Source organism: Pelodiscus sinensis, chromosome 17 (assembly GCF_049634645.1).
Source record: "Pelodiscus sinensis isolate JC-2024 chromosome 17, ASM4963464v1, whole genome shotgun sequence".
Lineage (NCBI taxonomy): Eukaryota > Metazoa > Chordata > Testudines > Trionychidae > Pelodiscus > Pelodiscus sinensis.
The window spans coordinates 31,430,627-31,446,245 of record NC_134727.1 but is presented as its reverse complement, the minus strand read 5'-3'; the positions used below and the strand labels follow the sequence as shown (position 1 = coordinate 31,446,245).

General features: G+C 39.5%; 1 protein-coding gene across 1 annotated transcript in view; it reads right to left on the bottom strand.

Annotated features, from left to right (window-relative positions):
- The window catches only part of SPOCK1 (SPARC (osteonectin), cwcv and kazal like domains proteoglycan 1), a 637,569-nt gene that overhangs the window by 262,641 nt on the left and 359,309 nt on the right, over positions 1-15,619 (bottom strand). The window contains exon 4 of the mRNA XM_075900445.1: positions 15,410-15,524. Within this exon, the coding sequence (XP_075756560.1) occupies positions 15,410-15,524 (115 nt within the window). The remainder of the gene's footprint in view (positions 1-15,409; positions 15,525-15,619) is intronic.

Sequence of the window (15,619 nt, the reverse complement as noted above, 5' to 3'; positions counted from 1 at the left end):
CCAATATAGTGAGATGTTGAAAATTAAAGAAAGGCTTTAATAGAACCCTTTCCCTGTAAACAAATTCCAATCTTATAAAAACATGCCTTTAATTAGCACTAAAAAAGATTTTTCTACTCAACATTCATGTCCCGAGGCCTCTACACCAAAAACAAAACAACCTCCTTCCCCAGCAACAGATATAGACTCTCTAGTCACCAAGTTATGGTATAAATTGGGAATAATATACATAGCAGTGGGGGGCATTTGTAAATATTAAATTATCATCTGTGAATGGATGGATTTCTCCACAAATTTCAGAAACAGATAAATAGCAAAATTAAATAAACATATTAAATATTACTACACAATGGATAGCACCAACTCAATTATTAAGATTTCTGACACACTGAAAACACAGCAAACAGCCTTTATTTCAAGTATTTATCCTTAGCCATGGCAAGCCCAGTAAAGACTGCAGAACCTGGTTCTCATGGGAGGGTGGCCTATTCACAGGAAAAGTAAGCCAGCTGCTAAGGACAATAACAAATGAAAAATGACAAAGTCAAAGGTCAGAAGTGGTGGCACTGGCAGGGAAGTGGACAGCCTCTACAAGTATGCGCTTAGGGCCTTTTAAGCCGAATTTTGACAATTAATAAACCCAGGCCTGTGGTTACTGAAAACCAGTGAATGGGCTCAGAGAGTTGATGCTCCTATTTTAAACATTAATAGGAGTGATGTTAAAAACACAGTAAAAGAATGTTAAAGTAGCTGATTAAACACTCAAAAGTCAAACGTGGCCAAAGTTAATGACGCATGTGCAACTGGAACTCTTTCCCCAAGTGCGGAGGAGGAAGGCAAAGGATTCCACTCAATCCTTTAGCCCATGAGTGGGGAACTTTCTTTTGGGTCAGGGCCTACTAGATTTTGTGTGCTCCAGCCTTGCGGGGGGGGGGGGGGGGGAAGGTGTGTGCACCTGAGGTGTCCCATCCCTGCTTTAGCCATTTGTCTACTTAAATGTCACCAAGGCCTGCATGTTCTTTTTCACTGTTTTCACCACGGATGACAGGTCCTTACCTGAAGGCTGTAGGAGAAAAAGCCTACCTGCTGTTTATTGTTATAATTTGTTTTGGTTCATGCCCACAGCACGCAAAGAGCTTTCCACACAAAAAGGAACAACTATATTACTGGCTAAAAGACAGGAATGGACAAAGGGTAGGTGTGAGCTTTAGGGATAACCCACAGTAGTACAGAGCATGGTCACCACCTGCCCTGCTCGTAATCTGTGCAGCTTTGTCTCAGATCACTAACACTAAAAGTCTGACCACAAATAATTGCTTACCCTGATCTCCACCAGCCTAGTTAAAGCTCACAGGATGACTCCAACAGCCCTTTCAGTCCTGAGTCTCCTTTAATGCATCCTTCATGAGTTTTTAACTACCAGCACTCACACTTCCCCCCTTTGGTTCGTCACCCTCAAAAAAGTGAAACCGCCCCCCCCCCCCCCACCAATTTTTAGTTCCCTTTGGGACATACATTTCACACAGTTTACACAGAGACCAGCATGGGAAAAATATAATAAAAATATTCAAGAGAAAAATCACAGATTCAAAGAGGCAGCAGTAAGGGAAAGCAGGCACAAGTTGCACAGAAAATAAACATAAAGATGCAACCTCTCACTTTTCACTTATATATTAGTTAATTCTTTTTTCTTTTTTTTACACAAATTATCTACTGCCTCAAAGAAGTTTTCCAACATGCCCTCTGTCACAGAACTGGTCCAGACTGTCACCTTTAGCACTTTGCTTAGATGCTAGCCCTCAGTTTCTGGATAGCTTTCACTTCAAAATCTTTTCCATTTCGGCAACTACAGTTTCTTTTCAACTTTTGCCCATGCTTGCTCTACACTAGAATCTTATGTTGGCATAACTATGTTGCTCAGAGGTTTGGGATACTGTAAATGCAAATATACTTATTGATCTTAGTGACTGACTGAACAAATAGTAGTACTGAGTGGACTTGCAAGTTCTAAAGTTCTACACTGTTTCTACTTGCAATCATGTAAAATAATTGTGTATTTATAAGTTGCATATTCATGTTAAAGATTGCACTATATTACTTGCTTAAAGTGAACTAAAAATAATATTTCTTGTCTTCTCTACAATGCAAAGAGTTGTAATAATAATAATGATAATAACAAATCAGTAGTGTGCACTTTCTATTCTATGTTGTAATTGAAACCAATATATTTGAAATGTAGGAAAACATCCACAATATTTATAATAAATGTAAATTGGCATTCTATTATTAACAGTTCAATTAAAACTAAATAATTGCATCTATTTTTTTCTAATCTCACATCTGTGACTATTTTAATTGTTTGACAACCCTAATAAAATACTTTATAAAGCTTTTAATTTTTCTGCTTTAACCTTAAAATTCTATTTCATTTGAAGGGCTCTCATAAAAGAATTTAGGTAGGCACTTGCATTTGCTTTCATTACAAAGCTAAGCTGCATAATGTACAAAGAGTAATTACATATTAGCAAGAACAATAGTAACGACAGAGCAATGTAGAAGAGATTAGAAACTACACAATATATCAATTATCATATTCTGTTCATATTGAGAGCTTTAATTCAAAGACCATTACAGCAATTTTCCAAAATAGGGAAAGGTATGGAAGGACCAATATTTGAATTTTTTTTCTTTGTATGTTGCAGGTCATTGGTTTGAAAAAAGTCCAATCAATTTGTGGTTTTGGGGGGGGGGGGGGGAGGAGAAAGAAGGAGGGTATAAAATACTTCAATGCTCTTTCTTCTAAAGCAAAAATCAATTCTGGCAGATAAGAAAAATCAATGTTCAGCACTGAAAAGCAACCCTAAAACAAGAATCCTTCATAGAGAGCTCACAATTCATGAGCAACTCCAGTGCAATAAATTATAACAATTTTGCTTGTTTCTAGAGGTTTATATCTGCAATGCATGGTAGACATTAACTATCTAATGTGCACATTAATCTTGAGAAGTGGAAAGTTAAGCATTATCAGCATAACAAACCAATGTAGGGAGGCTCAGTGCTCATGGGTAAAGTTCGTGGACTATGTACTACCCACAATTACCATTCTAGTAAAGACTTGATTCTGCACAGATTTTTGTTTCATATTCAGTATAGCCTACACGGTCAGCAACATACTTTTCATTTGCTATATTAAATAACAGTCATATAAAAATACAAAAATATTCCCTGGTGCAGGGGTCGCAGCTCCAAAATGGTTGTGCACCACTGTGCTTGACCTTTCTGGAAGCTTCCAGAGTGTCTCCCCAGATGGAGCCTGAGATCCAACAGTTTCATAGCATCTCACTAGATAGCGCTTAAGTGATTTGGTCATTCAAGATTAATGGCATCAAGAAAACCATCAACAAGTTCTGAACAGATGAGAAAGAGTGGTGTTGACTAAGTAAAAAACTGGACATTATAAGGCATTTAGAAAAAGGTGTAAATAGAAAAGTGTTGACGGATGAATACAGTGTCAGTTCTTCAACACTTTACGACATTAAGGCTCAAAAGGACAAACTTTTAACATCTGTTGTACAATCTGAGACCAAGAAAGGACTTGAAAAATGCCATACACTGCATAAATTGAAATTGGAACAGCTTGATAAAGCGTTGAATGAATGGTTTGCATTGAAAAGATCTGAAGGACATCCAATTTCAGGGCCAATGCTGATTGAAAAAGCAAAGGACTTTTATAAACAAATGGAGTTGACTGAGCCTTGTGCATTTTCTGAAGGGTGGTTGCAGTGTTTTAAGCTTCAACATGGCATCAGAAGATTGCATGTGTCTGGAGAAAAAGCATCGGCAGATCATGAAGCTGCCGAAAGTTATTATGAATCCTTTAAGAAATTGGTCTCTGAAGATGAACTAAGTGCAGATCAAATATATAATGCGGATGAAAGTTATTGGCCAACTTCAACTCTGGCTGGTGAAGGCGAGTTTTCTGCTTCAGGATTCAAGCAGAATAATGATCGTCTGACTGTTCTTACTTGTGCTAATGCTTCTGGTTATCACAGAATCAAACTTTGTTATTGGAAAATATGTTAAACCTACAGCCCTTAAAGGAGTTATTCATTTGTCTGTTGAATACAAAGCACAATATAATGCATGGATGGATTGTGATATTTTCTCAAATTGATTCCATCACACCTTGAGAATTTAAGAAAATTAAACAAGCCATAAGACAGAAGGCAACTGCAGAGCACATCCTTCTGAAACAGATTTGGTTTCAGAAAATATTTTCACTGTCTTCCTTCCTCCCAATGTAACATCTCTCATACAACCAATGGATTAAGGAGTTATTCAAAATCTTAAATTAATCTACAAGAAACACTTCATGCAACAGTAGATCCAGTATCAAGGCAGCATCAAGGAATTTCAATCTCAGTACACAAAGATGTCATCTTCAGTGTTGCTTGTGCATGGAATACAGTTAAGAGTCAAACTTTAAGGAGATCTTGGAGAAAATTATGGCTGAATTCTATATTCGCAGAGGGGTCATCTGATGAAGAAGAAAATTTTGAAGGCTTCAGTGTCACAAGAAGAAAGACTGAATTTACAGATATCATTGAAGTTCTGAAGCAAGCTGAGCCTAAAAACCCACTCAAGAATCTCAAAGAAGATGAAGTTGAAGAACAGGTTTACATGGACAACAATGCAGACGTGACCTACAGCCCTAGTGATACTAAAATCAGAGAAAAAGTTCTGAACCCAGAAAAGTCTTTGCCACCTGAATATGATTCTGAGGAAGATAAAACTTCCTGGGCTAATGCAAGTTCAGATCTTTCAACTCTGATCAAATTTGCTGAGCGGCATTCTTCTTTTTCATCTCAAGAAGTAATTCAACTGTATGCACAAGAGACAGCAGGCCTATAAGCAGGGTGATATCAGGAAGTTGCTGTAGAGAGCTTCTGTACCTTGTGCAACTATGCCTTCTACATCTACATGTACCAGTGATTTGGATCCAGAGAATGACTACATTTTTAGTTTTAACTTATGTTACTATGCCATATAATAATTACAGTACAGTGACTTTTTAATAAAATAAGACTAAATTTTACTTGTTCGATTGTCCCATAGATCCTTAGCATTGTGTTTAGGTTGTTTACAATATAGTTTACATTGGTAGATATCCAAAATTTGAGTTTTACTATTATTGTCCATTCATTTTTCCTAAGTTGATGGGACCTTCAGATAACCAGAATTTTTAGATAATCAGAAAGCCCTAATCCCCGAACATGCTGGATAACACAGGTTTTACTGTACATGTTTTCCTGTGGATTTTCCAAACTTCCTGCAGAATTTGGCAATATTTCTTAGAACAAGCCAGGAATTACTCATGACAAATAGCAATCTATGACTAAGGTGAGAACTCTAAAAAAAAAGGATCATTTTTCTCTTCTACAAGTTCCCTTCCGAGTTTTATCATACCCAGAAAGAAAAGTTCATTTCAAACTTATCTGCAAAAGCAAACACTGTTCTTTGGAACAAGAAAAAAATTAGAAGTAGTAGTAGAGGTTTAGCTGTTTGTCTACACTCAGCAAAGACAAATAAAAAAAAAGCCAGCACAAATGGTGCCCTATTGCTTATCTTGGTTCTCTGGTCCTACAATTACTGGTGGCCTTTCTAGAGAACATCTAATAAGATAGGACACACAGAAAAGTAAGGACAATGATCTTAGTGATGCACTGATACCAATGCTTAGCACACTCAAGGTATTTTTTTATTTCCCTCTGGGACTAAGGTTTTCTAAATAGCACCTTCAAAAATATCTATTTTCTGAATCAAAATTAAAAAATGAAAACAAGCACAACACTGCATAAAACTAATTGGGGGGAAAATGATGCTATTACTAGATCCATAGCTAATTACCATCTCCCAGGTTTGACTGTGTTACAACACATCAAAATACAGATTGCTTACGTATTCAAGCTTTGATAAACAACACCATGTAAATCACTTAGTGTTAAACAGTGTAAGAAACAAACACTCCCTCAACTTCGTCAGGCCACTAGTCAGGTGTTCAGCACAGGAAGAAATTACCCCCAGAGGAATGCTTGGATTCATGCCAATATCTCATTAGCATTTAGCACTACTGGCAGAGCATGAAAGCAAGAAACAGAAATGTACAGACATGCAAAGAGACAAAGAAGAGATTAAAAGCAAACGTGTCTAAGGTATACGGGTTCCACATTTAACACATTTAAAAGCAAAAGGTGAGTGTTTGTATAATACAAAAACTCTAGTAACAAGCAGTAACAGCCCATGCGTCTTATCTGGGTAACCTTTCAGAAACGCTCAAACAGCAGTCGGCTTGCTGCGATCAAAGATGTGTATATAACACACTGACCTCCACCATCAGTCCTTGAAAGCAGCATAGTTACTGACAGTCTTGCTATTATTAATGTGTCTTCTCTTTCCTGAATATCCTTTCAGATACAACCTAAGCCACACAATTGGCATGTGGATCAGCAGTGGTAAAAATATGCATAATCCCACTCATCTGGTAGCCAGGTTTCACTGGTTTTTTTTGTTTGTTTTTTGGCAGAAACTAAGATTTTCTAGAATATCCCAGAGAGCGAGAGAGTGAGAAAGAGAGACTAGTTCACTTGTGAATAAATATAGTTGTCAGCAATACTACCCTGAACAGTCTAACCCTGTGTTGTGGAATGTATAGGGTATGATGTTTCATCTGGCAACTTAACCAGATCTTTACATAAAATAATAATATGAAATTTAGTGAGCCACTCAGTACGGACGTCTGGTAAAAATGGACTACCGGAGAATACTGAGCTAACAGCTTGACTTTTAAAATTCAATACAGAAGTTTATGCAATATAATCACTCTATTACATGGGTCCTATAAAGCATTTTCAACATCCCGGTCACATTAATATGGCTGTTACACTTTTGCTGATTCTTTTTGCCAGCTCTGCATTTCCCAGAACTTTCCTTCTTCTGAAAGTCTCAAAGGGGTAGCTGTGTTAGTCTGTAACTTTAAAAAACAAGTAGCCCTGTGGCATCTTAGGGTATGTCTACACTGCCACCCTACTTCAAACAAGGGTGGCTAATGTAGGCATTCGAACTTGCAAATGAAGCCAGGGATTTAAATATCCCGGGCTTCATTTGCATGTTCCCGGGAGCCACCATTTTTAAATGCCCTGTAGTTTGAACTACCTGCCCGCGGCTACATGCGGCACGGACTAGGTAATTCGAATTAAAGCTCCTAATTCAAACTACCATTATTCCTCGCGCAAGGAGGTTTAATGGTAGTTAGAATTAGGAGCTTTAATTCGAACTACCTAGTCCGTGCTGCGTGTAGCCGTGGGCAGGTAGTTTGAACTACGGGGCATTTAAAAATGGCAGCGCCTGGGAAAATGCAAATGAAGCCCGGGATATTTAAATCCCGGGCTTCATTTGCAAGTTCGAATGCCTATATTAGCCACCCTAGTTCGAACTACGATGGCAGTGTAGACATACCTTTAGAGACTAGCTCATCTGAGAAAGTGGGTTTTGCCCATGAAAGCTCATGATACTATATTTGTTAGTCTCTAAGGCTATGTCTACTCAGCAGAGCTATTTATTTTGGATACCTTTGGTATCTCAAAATAGCTATTCCACATCATAAGAGTAAGCCCATTATATCAAAATATAATGGGCTTGCTATTCCAATGTCCCTGTAAACCTCATTGCACAAAGGATAAGGGATGCTTCGGAATGGCGCCTTATTTAGAAATAACATCTAAATAAGCTACGCAATTTGCACAGTGCAAATTGTGTAGCTTATTTTGAGGTAAGGGTGTTGTGTAGATGCACCCTAAGGTGCCACAGGACTCCTCCTTATGAAAGGCATTCAAAGGAGAAGCAGAGTAGGAGGCTGAAATCCTGTAAAGTGTCATGTCAAAAATGTAATATGTAGATATGTAAATATTAGGGCTGCCAAGCCATTAAAATTAATCATGATTAATCACAATTAATTGCACAATTATACAGTAATAGATAACCATCAATGTACATACTTTGGATGTTTTCTATATTTTCAAATGTATTGATTTCAATTACAACACAGAATACAAAGCGTATAAGTGCTCGCTTTATATTTGATTACAAATATTTGCAATGTAAAAAACAAAAGAAATAGTCTTTTTCCATTTATCTCATACAAGTACAATAGTGCAATCTCTTTATCATGAAAGTTGAACTTAAATGTAGAATTATGTACAAAATAACTTAATTACAAAAATAAAACAATGTAAAACTTTAAAGCATATAAGTCTACTCAGTTCTATTTCTTGTTCAGCCAATCACTCAGACGAACAAACTTGGTTACAATTTGCAGGCGAGATAATGCCACCTGCTTCTTGTTTACAATGTCACCAGAACATGACAACAGGCATTTGCATGGTGTTGGTGTAGCTAGCATCACAAGATATTTATGTACCAGATATGCTAAAGATTCATGTGTTCCTTCAGACTTCAACCACAATTCCAGAGGACATGCATCAATGCTAAAAGGGTTCTGCTCGATAATGAACTAAAGCAGAGCAGACTGATGCATGTTCTTTTCCACCATCTAAGTTGGGCGCCACCAGCAGAAAGTTGATTTTATTTTTTGGTGGTTTGGTTTCTGTAGTTGCTGCATGGGAGTGTTGCTCATTTAAAACTTCTGAAAGCATGCCCCACACATTGCACTTCTCAGATTTTGTACGGCACTTCAGATTCTTAAACCGTGGGTTGAGTGCTGTAGTTATTTTTCATATTGGTACCTTCCTTGTGTTCTGTTAAATCTGCTGTGAAAGTGTTCTCAAAATGAACATGAGCTGGGTCATCATCTGAGACTGCTATAACATGAAATATATGGCAGAATGAGGGCAAAACAGAACAGAAAACATACAATTTTACCCACAGGAGCGGTCACAAATTTAACACAATTTTTTAAAACAAGGATCATCGTTATGGAAGCATGTCCTATGGAATGGTGGCCAAAGCATGAAGGGGCATATGAATGTTAAGCATATTTGGCATTTAAATACCTTGCAATGCTGGCTACAAAAGTGCCATACAAACATCTGTTCTCACTTTCAGGTGACATCATAAGAAGAGTCAGGCAGCATTATCTCCCATAAATACAAATAAACTTGATTATGTTAACAATTGGCTAAACAAGGAAAAGGACTGAGTGGACCTATAGGCTCTAAAGTTTTACATTATTTTGTTTATGAATGCATTTATGTAACAAACAATCTACATTTGTAAGTTACGATTTGCATGAGGTGAGCTGAAAAATGCTATTTCTTCTCCTTTTCTCAGTACAAATATCTGTAATAAAAACATCAATTGAGCACTGTGCACACTTTGTATTCTGAGTTGTAACTGAAATCAATATATTTGAAAATGTAGAAAGCAGACAAAATATTTAATACATTTCAATTTATTCTATTCTTTAACAGTGTGATTAATCACAACTAATAGTTTTGAGTTAACTATGATTAACCAAGGGCTCTATTATATATCTCTTAAAGAGCTACTTGCTGTTCTTTGTGTACATTCAAACCAACAGAAAATTTTGCTAGTACAGTATGTTCAATTTAAAGGAGATTTTGCTCCAGCTACAGTATTTTACGAGGCATTATTATGAATAGTGTGCCTATTCAAACCCATCTCTTTTAGGCATTTTTCAATTGATGATTGTTCACTCATCAGCTCTGATTGTCAGTTCAGTCCCTGCCTTTATTTGTATTGTATCTGCCCAATTGAGTTGGAAAACTCTTTGGGGCAGAGACTTATCTAATCTATGTGCTTCATAAACACTATGCATGCCTATGATGCCACAGAATGCATTAAAAATGTCTTAGGACCAAAGCCTTAGCCTGTGTAAATAAATATTCTTCCATCAAAGTCAATTTTATACAATTATTACCAAATTACTGCAGTGGCTTGTAAAGCGTGTCCCTCAGTACAAAGAGAATGGAAATGCAATATTAGATGTTACCTACAATGTAAGGATATTAAATGGCAATTAATTGACTAGTCAAGTAGTCAAGGGAATTTCCATCGACTAATTGATAGGCACTTGTCCATTTCCAAGGAGGAATGCAGAACTTTGCATGCAGCCCAGGGTCAGTTGGAAGTTCCGCTGAAATGCCACAGGGAGCCTGGGATCAGCTGGGGAGTCCCTAGCTGACCCTGGTTCAACATGGCATTTCAAACTGGCAGCGCAGCATGGAGCCCGGGGTCATCTGAGGAGTCCCCAGCTGACCCTGGGCTCCGAAGTGCCACTTTGAAACACTGCCTCAATGGTTCAAAGGGGCAGCGCCACACAACTAAGCCCCTCTGAAGTACCCCTTTCTCCCCCTCTGCTGCCTCTATCTGATAGGGGCAGCAAGGGGGGGGGGGAATCGACTAGTTAACTAACTATCCAATAAGCTTTTAAGCTTTTGACTAGTCCTTAACATCCTTAGTTGAGACTGGTTTAAAAGGCTTCCCTTTGGAAAGAGCTGGGAGACCTAAGGACTGGGAGTGACAAATCGTGCTGTGAAGGAGCAGGAAGTACTTACTCAAGTACCATGAGAAAGATACTGGGAGGAGCTGATTGGGGAAGTGGTCAGGGAAAAGCTGCAGCTCTGGCAGTAGAAGATTTACTATCTGCTGCTGCCATTAAGGTCCTTGGACTGGAACCCAGAGCACAGGATGGGCCTGTGGTCCCCCCCCAACTTTCCCTGCACCTCCATGGAGGTCACCCCTAAAGGGAGAGTTTGGGACCAAAGAGGCCTATGATGACCTGTTTGAATGGCCTATGGTGAGGATGGCTCAGTAGGCGGTGACCCTTGCCTCTAGTAAAGAGCAAGAGGCTACATGGAGGTCATGGCAAGCCTCTGAGGCAAACACTATTTACCCAGGAGCACAGGACCCCTAGGGTGTGTCTAGACTACAGAGTTTTGTCAACAAAAGTGGACTTTTGTTGACAAAACTATACCTGCGTCCACACTACCGCTGAGTTCTGTCGACATAATGTCGACAGAACTCAGCAGTTTTGTCGACGCTGGTAAACCTCATTTTACGAGGCATAACACCTTCTGTCGACAGAGTTTCTGTCGACAGAAGGTGTTATTGAATGGAAACTGTCCTTTGCGTCCAGACTACCATGTCGACAAAAGCAGCTTGCTTTGTCGACAGAACTCAATGTAGTCTGGACGCGCTTTGTCGACAGAAGTTTTGTCGACAGTATCTGTCGACAAAACTTCTGTCGACAGAAGCCTGTAGTCTAGACGTACCCCTAGAGAAAGGCCAGAGCTTAGCCACAATATGTACAGACAGGTAGGTCCCAATTATCAGTCTTTTATATTGGTTTAACTCCATTGACTCTAATGGATTTGGTCATTTATATGAGGATAAATGAGATTGTGATCAGGCATACCATAATCTACATGGAGTCTGTGCTGGCCCCAGGATTTTAGAAGGTGCGTGAGGTAATATCTTTTATTGGACCAACTTCTGTGGGTGAAAGAGACAAGCTTTCGGGCTTAAACAGAGCTCGAAAACTTGTCTCTCTCCCTAACAGAAGTTGGTCCAATAAAAGAATTACCTCACCCACCTTGTCTCTCTTATATAGTATTCTGGTCAGGCACAGCCAAAAGAACACAAAGTCACAAAATACAGAGACAAAGGGCCAAATTCTCCATTATTGTCTGGGTCAAAAGATTTAAGTCCTCAAAGAATTTGGCTGGCTACTTTCCTCAGTGATACTTCTGCCCTCTGAGGAAATTGGCTCATCGGATATTTTGAGAGCAAGAGCGCTTCTGTGACACACATGCCCCTACTGTGCATCAATAGGGATGTTCACAGTACTACAAAACGAGCTGGAAAACATTTGAAGGCTTTCTCAAAGTAAAGTAGAAAGAGCATTTAAACTGTCACCAGAACCACAATGCTACTCAAAGTCTATCTGAAATGGCTGCAGGCAGTGCAGGAAACCTAGAGAGATCACACCAGCTTGATCTGGTTTGGGGAAAAAAGTGGATCTGCAGCTTCCACTTTGTACCATTCCGTCTGGGCCACTATGACCAAGTCGCATAGGGACTGACTCTGTGGATCTTCCAAGGCAGGGGGAACCCACAGGGAAAAATTAATGGGTGCTGAGCACCAACTAGTAGCCAGCTCCTCCCTCCTACCAGCAGCCCAGCTGACCAACTCCTCTTCCCCCCTCCCAGCACCTCTCACCAGCCATAAACTGCTGTTCTGCCATGTTCAGGATACTCCAGGAGGGAGGGGGGAGAAACGGGGATGGAGTGCACTCAAGGGAGGAAGTGGGGAAGAGACAAGGTGAGAGCTTAGGGGAAGGAGTAGAATGGGAGTTGGGCAGGGCAGAAAGAGACGGGATGAGGTCGGGGCCTAAGGCAGAGGGGAAGTAGGTGCCAATGACAAGTCGCCTGATTGCTTCTGAGAGAACAAATATTGGAAGTAGCCCAGGAAAACTATTTGGCTCAACATGTACACAAAAAAACCTGGGTGAGTTGATGGAGCACAGGCGCATCAATGGCTATTAGATGGTTTGTGCAGGGTTGGTGTTCCTAGCCTGTTTGTCAGAAACTGCGAATGAGGGACAGAAGAGGGATCACTTGCTGACTCCCTGTTCTATTCATTCCCTCTGGGGCATCTGGCATTGACCACTGTTACAAGGCAGAATACTGGCTAGATGGGCTTTTGGTGTGACCTACTATAGCAAAATATTTAAATCTTACATTTTTATGTACTTTATTTATACTCATGACATACAGGTGCTTCATTTTCTTCTGAGAGCTGTTGTGCAATTGCATAACATGCAAAACTTCATGGTAGCATAAGCTTCTTACCAGCTTCACTTTATGTTCCAAACTGAGGATTATAAAGACTATTTTGTCCATCTGAGCTTTGCATGATAAGGCAAAACAGATTTCAAGAAAACCATTTTCCTTGTCTGAACCATGTATTGCCACCAAAATTCTCTTATTGGACAAAACACTCTGCAAAGACAGATTTTTTCCCTCAAACATATTAAAGAAATTAATGAAAGAACTTATTGCAAAAATCAAGTCTTCATCCGGCCAGCACCTATTATGAGTAATGTTGCTCCTGTGAGTAGTCAGTAACTTCAGTAGGATTACTAATATGAGTCAAGTTGAACAGGTATTTTTCCCTGAAAGGTCAGGACCTTAACCGTTTCCATTCTTGATAATTATTTGGAATGTATTAAATTCTAGAAAATTTACCTGGTGTTGCTTGGGTCCAGAACACAATTAATTTTTTTTTAAATAAAATGAAAATGTACATGCTTCATTTAAATTATTGCTCTGACATGGACTGGGGATGATGAGGGATTCCATAGGCCGGCTACCCTGGGAGAGAGGGCTACCCCAACCCTCTCTCACCGCAGCAGGTTCAGGCCAGATGAGAAGCACTTCTCATGGCTGCTGCAGCTCCAGTGGGCACAGCCAGGGGAGGGATGCATGTCCACTGACCAGGGCAGGTCCAGGTTTGTTTGCCCTCTTGGTTCCCCAGCCAGAGTGTGGAATGCAGCAAACGGTGCACTTTACCCTCACTATCTAACGAAGAGTAACAGCCAGCAATGTTCCTATATGTGAGCTTCAGCTTCCTCTGACCTTCCTAAAAAGCAACTCCTGGAATGGGAGGCTCCAGGATGGGGCAGTCCCAGATGGGGAAAGAGGGGAGGAGATGCCCTTTGCCAGCCCTTTTTACCTGCCTGTTGATTCTGTCTCTTTTCTGTGCGGTTTTTTGAGAAGCAATCCCATTCCAGGCACATCCCTTTGTCCTGTCACAACCAAACCCTGACCTTGCTTTAAGTTATAAGAGGAAGCTGTGTACCGAATTTGGTGGTCCTAGCTCCTACCATTTAGGAGGACAAACAAGACAGACAGATGGACAAATATATAGTAGATTGGATGTGACATAACAGTATGAAACTGAATTCCTCTAATGTGATTTTCACTGTGGCACAGAGCCAGCCCCTGAAAAGTGTATTTCCCTGGAAACTCTATGTGGCAATACAGAATTGACACCTTCCATCAATATTAACAGCCTAGCCTATTGCTCCAGGACAGCTATCATCATCTCGAAACCTCTTTATTATGCCAGCTTGATGCCAGTCCTTCGTAGGACAGATCATGCAATACTTGTGAATGAGGTTTGATTATGACAAGTATGTTTTACCGAGAGAGAAAATATATATCATGGCAAATGGGACATGCAACAATTTCATAAGTATTCCAAGTTCACAGCATATTCATCCGACTTTAAAAAGTTTCTGCACCTAGTAAAGTCACAGTTATTGTTAAAGTCCTTTTACTGATGTTCACAATTTTCTTTACTCAGTTTTTCTGATTATCTTGCAATGTATATTATAACTTCTCCTTTGTTGTGGGGAGGGGACACTTTTCAGGGAGTCTATAACCTAACGAATTTCAACAGGATATAGAGGCCTAAGTCTCTTAGGACTTGTCTCCACTGCAGTGTTAGCTCAAGATATGTCTGTAGCCCTTACCCTGACTCTAGTCCACATGCAGATGTCTGTAGCTCAAGTTAACTGGTGCTTTAAACTGAAGTTCACTAGCCATCAGCAGGTCCAGGTTAAAAGCTGAAGTCTGTCATGCAGGAGGGACTCTGCCACTTTGTGCTGCAAATCCAAACACTATTCAGCCAGAACTCAGTTTTGAACTCCCACACAAGTTAGGCTAACTCAGGAGAAGTCACCACGAGTGAACACAACTCCAGTTGACACTGCAGTGAAGAAACCATTAGTTCCATCAGAAAACCCCAAAGTTCTTGAAGTACTTACCATTTAATTTGCCCTTGGTTTAATCATTCAGAAAAGGGATCTATTGCTTTCTGTGATTTTGTGACTTATCTGTGGAATATTTTTCCTAGAACTATCAAAACTTTGAAGTGTACCTTACTAATAGGCATAGATTTTGCTTATTAAACAAAAAGTAGAAGTTCCCTTTGTTTGCTACTGCTTTTAATTGTTTGCACTTAATTAATTTGTACCGTAGAAGTATACAGCATCTGGAATATTTTCATATTTCACGAATTCAGGCTTTTATGCGCCACGTTTCTTATCTGAAAAAAATGCTTCCAGGGCTAGGTAGTAGATATACTGCAACATACAATTCACCCTATGTTGTGTTCCAAAACATCTGATCTTTCTGGAACAGTTCCAACCCTGCTCTAGCCTTTCTTGCAATAAATATAAAAGTTACACTCAGTAACAAAAGCAAATATAAATTAAATCTTCAAAGAATATCTCAAGCATCTCTTTTAATGTTCACTTTAGACTTTTTTAATTTTGGTGGTTCATGACACATTACAAGTGCATCCTTACCTGTGTACCAGCTGCTTACGGCTTACACAAATCGCTGTCTCATAATCATGAGTGACGCACACTTTATGTGGGCTGCACTTTACCTTCAAACATGGATCTTTGGATGGATCAAGGGCTATCAAAAACAAATGTAAAAATAACAAAGTTAGGAGTTTAAGTGAAATTATCTCGCCATTCCTAATTCAAATAAAGGACATGCGGATAAATCAA